The following is a 6,492-nucleotide window of genomic DNA, read 5'->3' as shown; positions in this document are numbered from 1 at the left end:
CCTTATACTGATGGATCTTTGTCGGCGAACAGCAGGCCTAGCACACCCATTGCCAGTATCTCAAGTGGGTAGCAGCAACATCCAGGTGCGGCTGCATTACATTGATGGTAATTATACGGTTCTTCCGGAGGTTGTTGAAGCATCCTTGGGCCCTCATATGCAGGTATCTCCCCCAGTCTCTTTCTTTCTTTCGTTCGTTCTTTCTTTTTTTTTTTTCTTTTTTCTTTTTCTGGTCATTGTTTTCAGTGGAATTAGTATCTTCAACAAGTTCCCCTTCTTTATTGGCTATGCAGAATATGCCACGGCCTAGAGGAGCTGATGCTGCTGGACTGTTACTTCGAGAGTTAGAGCTCCATCCCCCGGCTGAAGAGTGGCACAGGCGGAACATGTTTGGTGGGCCTTGGTCTGATGCAGATGATTTGGGCTCTATAGACGACGCTCCCAAGTTAAGTTACTCAGGTGACCCACTTGACTTCAGTTCATTGGAAACTTGCGATGCTTACTATGGGACTCGAGGGTTGTGGCCAAGGAAGCGCAGGATGTCTGAAAGAGATGCAGCTTTTGGCCTTAATACATCTGTGGGCCTCGGTGCGTATCTTGGTATAATGGGATCACGGAGAGATGTTGTTACTGCCATATGGAAGACTGGTCTTGAAGGGGTTTGGTACAAGGTTTGATATGAACTCTCCTACATGTTTTTATATGTTTGTCTCATTTTTTTTTTTCATTTCTCATCATGCGCTTATGGAAGTTAAAATCTGATGCTTCTATTTGTTAGCATTATAAGCATATTCGATATCACATCTATCTGGCAGTTTGTAATCTTGACTTGACGTTTGCAGTGCATACGATGTTTGAGGCAGACTTCAGCTTTTGCTTCACCAGATGCTACCAATCCATCTAATCAAAATGAACGTGAGGTTTGGTGGATCAGCCGTTGGGCTTACAGCTGTCCCATGTGTGGTGGAACTTGGGTTCGAGTTGTATAGCTTACCATGCCAATGTAACCGTACTATATAATGGGCTCTGTGATCTATCTCTTCCCTCTCATGAATTGGATGAGTTCAACTATGCCTCGACGTCATCGGACTTTAACTGAGCTCTGCAACAATGCTCTGAAGCTTTAAGTAGCAGCCAACAAGGAATAGGTATAAATCACTGCTTGATGGCCAACATTCACTTCTGATGAGCTCTTTGGTGAGGAAAAAAAGAAAAAAAAAAAAAAAAAAAGGGAGCAACTTCAGTTTGCTCTGTAGTAGCCAACAAACTTTTCTGTTTTTATTTATTTTTGGTATTTATGGTGTACATGAATTTTTAGGGGTGGGGAGTGGACTTTTCACCTGTTATTGAAGCTCTATACTAGAAATGAACCAAATATTTTCCTCAGAAAGCAGTAAGGATAGTTACGTGTAGTTAAGTGGAGGTACTGACTCATCGTAGCGTACTATACATGTCTAACATGAATTAGATTGAGGCGGATACCATTTTGTTTTTATTTTTTTTAAGGAAGGAGGATACCATTTGTAATAAAGGACATCTGTTTCCATAATGTTTTCTGTGTTTATATGCCTTTGTACTGGGAAGTTTTGAGATCCATGTATATAATTCCATGAAGCAAACAAGATTTTATTTTTTATTTTTTTAAGTTAAAGACAAAAGACGACCAAAAATGTTGAATTTGGAATTGCTCTTTGGCTTACATATGCAAGCAATTATTCTAATGAACTACATGACAAGGATAATTGTATATTTTTGCCATCCCGTAGTTCTGTGGTACTGGAAACCGTGATGATGTTTTCTTTAGTGGTACACCAAAGAGGATGTGTTCAAGCATTAGCAGTTTCCCTCAGCTAAAAATCTTTTTTTTTTTTTTTTTCCTTTCTGCCGAGGAAAAAATAAGGGAAAAATGGGAAAGCTGAAAAGCATCACTCACAAATATAAGGAAGAGTCGGGGAAAAAAAAAAAACTTGCTTTCCATGTTTTATTTGTTTTTTTCAATTTTTGGATGGAAGGCATTATATAGGGCGTGTTCACTTTGCTGATTATAATTTGTGATTTGAGTTGAGTGTATAGATTAGAGTTAGAATTTAAATTGAAATTGAAACTAAAATCAAAAGTTAGTGTTTAAGAGTGTACATGATGATTCAAATCTTCTTCTCAATTCAAGTTATGAGGTGTTCACTTCACCAATTTCACAACTTTAACCACCACCTCTAATTCAAATAAGGAAATAAAAAAAAAAGCTGAATACACAGAAATTAAAAAAAAATGCATACTGCTAATTTCTAATAATGTCTGTATAATGTTGGTGCACAAAAATTTAAAAATTTTGATCCTTGAATTAGTTAATACAATCTAATATAACATGTTACAAAATAAAATATATCATACATGAATAACTGATATGTGTTTAGTTAGCAATTGATAGTGAGATGGCATTAATTGATTATATAAAATTATGAGATTATATTAGGATGAAAATTATTAATTTTTGCTAATGAAGATGAACCAACGGCCAACAAGTACATAACGCTCGCAGATCAGCCAAAAAAAAAAAAAAAAAAAAATCCTCGCAAACCAGTTTCTCAAGAGAGAAAAATTGAGAAACAGTGAGAATCAGAGAACAAAAGAAGGAAAGAAGGAAAGAAGGAAAGATGAGCAGCGACCATGGCGGAGGGGGGTCGTCAGGATCGCATTCGCTGGCCTTCAGGGTGATGAGGCTGTGCAGGCCGTCCTTCCACGCGGACCCCCTCCCTCTGCGTGTGGACCCCGCCGATCTCCTCGTCGGCGAGGACATCTTCGACGACCCTCTCGCCGCCGCCAGTCTCCCCCGCCTCCTCCACTCCAGTCCCGACTCCTCCGATCTCAGCTACCGCTCCCGCTTCCTCCTCCAAGACTCCTCCGACTCCATCGGCCTCTCCGGCCTCCTCGTCCTACCCCAAGCCTTCGGGTTTGTCTTTTCAACTCTCCATCTCTCGAATTTTCCTGGTTCTTTTGGTCGGAATCGAATCGATCGCTTATTCGAGGAATTTTGTGCTGGTTGCTTCTTGTTTTAGGGCGATTTACTTGGGCGAGACGTTCTGTAGCTACATTAGCATCAACAACAGCTCCAATTTCGAGGTCAGGGACGTCGTGATCAAGGCCGAGATTCAGACCGAGAGGCAGCGGATTCTTCTCCTGGACACCTCCAAGTCGCCGGTCGAATCCATACGCGCCGGAGGCCGATACGACTTCATCGTCGAACACGACGTCAAAGAGCTTGGCGCTCACACGTAAAATTCTCCATCTTTTTCCACATTTCTTATCCATTAAGTTGTTTAGTTGAACGAAGTGTTGTTTTACTTGTGAATTTTAGGCTGGTTTGCACTGCATTGTACAATGATGGCGATGGCGAGCGCAAATATCTTCCACAGTTCTTCAAGTTCATCGTCGCCAATCCGCTTTCAGTCAGGACGAAGGTACCTGCAATGCAAGTGATTTTGAAATAAACTTTGACGTCTTTTTGAATTTTTACTTCTTCTTTAGTGAATGTAGAGTTGAACAGTCTTTTGGTTTCTGTTTTGCAGGTTCGTGCTGTTAAGGTATGCCAATGTCAAACTGACTTTCTTAATGTTTTTTCATTAAAAATTTTCATTACAGTTATCTGAATGCCTATAAATGCAAAACTTTGTATGCGTCATTTCATTTTTTTTTGGGATAAAATCATTTTGATATGCTGTGTTATAGCAAAACATGTTTTTGATATCTTACCTCGACATTTTTAAAACATCTTTTTAGGACCCTAAAGCTGATTTTTGAGATATGTAATGTCCAAACTACCATTCTTATTAATTAAATAGAAATCAATATTTTTTAAAAAATCTGAAAATATTTTAAAACATTAAAATATTTAAAGAAAACAACAAAATAAAAAAGTTTTATGAATTTTTTCCTAGATTTATTAGTTTTTGGTTGATTAAATTGAAGTGTACTATGGTCATTTTACATCTCAAAAATTAGCGTAGGGTACCAAAATGTTTTTAAAAACGTCAAGGTACCTTTTTAATATTATAAAAACACAGAGTATTAAGAGCATGTTTCACTACAACACGGGATACCAAAATGATTTTATTCATTTTTTTCCATCAATAATCTGATTTCTGCCGCAGGAAGCTACATTCTTAGAAGCATGTATTGAAAATCACACAAAATCGAACCTTTTTATGGATCAAGTTGAGTTTGAACCAGCTCCACATTGGAGCGCAACAATGTTGAAAGCAGATGAACACCACACTGAAAGTAATTCTCAAACAAAGTGAGTGGCATGTTTTATCTTTAAAAGTGTAACATTCACGACCGAACACATGACTTGTCTTTTCTTGTTCTGCTCAACTTTGTTTTTCATATGATTATTTTTTTTGTTTCTATTTTTTGTATTACATAAGAGAGACAAATAAGCCATCAGTTCTCATCAAAGCTGGCGGAGGAATCTATAACTATCTTTATCAGTTAAAGTTGTCATCACAAGGTTCTGCACAAATGAAAGTTGAGGGAAGTAATGTTCTTGGTAAACTACAGATAACATGGCGAGCTAATCTTGGTGAACCTGGTCGTCTTCAGACCCAGCAAATCCTGGGCAATGTAAGTGCTTACCTTCAACGGACAATGGTTAAAAAGAATATCGTGAGATTCTTTGGGGTCTGTTTGTCTTCTCTGTGTTTGTCTAAAATCTTCTCGATGTGAGATTTTGAGTCATCTCAACATGTCATGCACAAAATTGGACGTTTGACTTACATATGAGATTTCCTACATGCACAAAATTGGACGTTTGACTTACATGATAAATTCTTCTGCAGCCCATAACGCACAAGGAGATTGAGTTGCATGTTACGGAGGTTCCTTCTGCTGTCACCTTGGAAAGACCATTTTCGGTAAAATAAACTTTGCTCGTGTCTTTATTTTTTTAGCTCTGATTTTCTTGGATAAAAATTGGAGTTTTCATTATAGATGCGTCTGTTCTTGCAGCCATACTTTTCTTCCTCTTCATGTCATTTTTTCAATTGCGAGTCACCGTGTAAAGCAATTTGGACTGATGCAAGAAAATTCTTCTTGCAGTTACCCTTGAACCTGACAAACCAAACTGATAAGGAATTGGGCCCCTTTGAAGTTTGGCTATCGCAAGATGGTTCACTTGAGGACAAGGTTGTCATGCTTAATGGTCTACAGAAACTGGTAATATAATGCTATTGGCTTTAAACACCTTTTTGTTTTATGTTTATTTTTTCCGTGGCTCTTTCTGCCATAATTTAGAGTCAACATTCTGGTTAAGGACTTTCTTTTATTATCCCTTGGTATGTCTTTGCTGTATGATTGACATGTTGGATACTGTCACTAGTCAGTAAAGATGCCAATGTTCAAAGGTAAACTCAATAAGTGTTAGCCGTTAGACCCTCACCACATTTTTAGGGTCTGCGGCATGAAGCTTAAATCTTTTTGAGATTGGCTTTTAGCAAGCCTTGTAATCCATGTGATCGTGGTTAATATCTCTAGCAAGTTAAACGAATTTGACTCCATGGAATGTGGCTTGAAAGTGAATCACATAAATTGATTCATTTATCCTTGTTTCAAGTTTAAATGTCGATTGTTTTTGTTACTGACTTACTAATCTAAAACCCATGGCCATACACAGGTTTTACCAAGGCTTGAAGCATTTGGTTCTTCAACTTTCACTCTGGTATGATTTTGATGAAAGCCTTAAGTATTCATTACAAACTCCCCCCCACCCCATGTAACAATGTTAGCTAATGAACGTCTTAATTATACATTTTTGCTCATAAGGTTTCAGCTATTCGTCTATATTAGTGACACTATTTTTTTTAAGTAATCTGGTTTTAGTTTTTTCTCCAATCTCTATATTTAGTTATTTCTCAGCGCTGCCTTTGCATCTGCAGAACCTTATTGCTACAAAGCTTGGAGTTCAGAAAATCACCGGTGTTACGGTGTTTGATGCTATAGAAAAGAAATCTTATGAGCCTTTGCAGGACTTGGAGGTCGTTTTGCTGCTTTATTATGCAGTTTAAATATTTGTTATATACGTGTATACATTTTTCATATTTCAGGTAGATGTGATGCTTGATGATGCGAAGACGTACTGGTTCAATTGCTTGAGGAGCTGAACATGTCAAATAAACCTTTTGATTCAATTAAATAATTTTAAACTGATTACTCCAATAGTAAAGACTCACAATATAGGATCATATTAACTACTGTTTGACAAATTTATTACGTACATTACAATTTAAGATAGATTCAGTTTTTTCAAACTCTACTGGCCAGTTAAGCTAGTGGCAGCCCTTGATTCCTCAGATTAATTGCTGGTTTATTGTTTAAACTATACCTATATTGTTGAATTTCTGACTAGCCTTCTTGACTTGTTGCAGATTTTCGTGGATCTGGACTAATTATTGGGCAGCTTTCACTAGCTGAGAATGCAGATTCTCTTCTTTTTTTTTG

The 6,492-nt window shown here is 37.6% G+C and overlaps 1 protein-coding gene across 1 annotated transcript; it reads left to right on the top strand.

Moving 5' to 3' along the window:
- Positions 1-2,597: 2,597 nt before the first annotated feature.
- LOC21395334 (trafficking protein particle complex subunit 13) lies at positions 2,598-6,492 on the top strand. The gene is made up of 11 exons (XM_024168277.1): positions 2,598-2,950; positions 3,057-3,272; positions 3,356-3,458; positions 3,567-3,581; positions 4,149-4,294; positions 4,425-4,620; positions 4,836-4,910; positions 5,095-5,211; positions 5,669-5,713; positions 5,931-6,029; positions 6,420-6,492. The coding sequence occupies exons 1-11, from the start codon at positions 2,655-2,657 to the stop codon at positions 6,438-6,440; spliced, it is 1,329 nt and encodes a 442-aa protein (XP_024024045.1). The 5' UTR covers positions 2,598-2,654; the 3' UTR covers positions 6,441-6,492.

This window comes from Morus notabilis, unplaced genomic scaffold (genome assembly GCF_000414095.1).
Source record: "Morus notabilis unplaced genomic scaffold, ASM41409v2 Scaffold1428, whole genome shotgun sequence".
Lineage (NCBI taxonomy): Eukaryota > Viridiplantae > Streptophyta > Magnoliopsida > Rosales > Moraceae > Morus > Morus notabilis.
This window is presented reverse-complemented; position numbering and strand designations above follow the sequence as displayed.

What these genes read in the sequence shown, in the direction of transcription:
- LOC21395334 (XM_024168277.1), top strand. Translation starts at nt 2,655, where the DNA reads ATGAGCAGCGACCATGGCGGAGGGGGGTCGTCAGGATCGCATTCGCTG. An exon ending in GTTCTTCAACTTTCACTCTG is followed by an intron (nt 5,714 to 5,930) that starts GTATGATTTTGA and finishes TTGCATCTGCAG; the next exon opens with AACCTTATTGCTACAAAGCT. An exon ending in AGCCTTTGCAGGACTTGGAG is followed by an intron (nt 6,030 to 6,419) that starts GTCGTTTTGCTG and finishes GACTTGTTGCAG; the next exon opens with ATTTTCGTGGATCTGGACTA.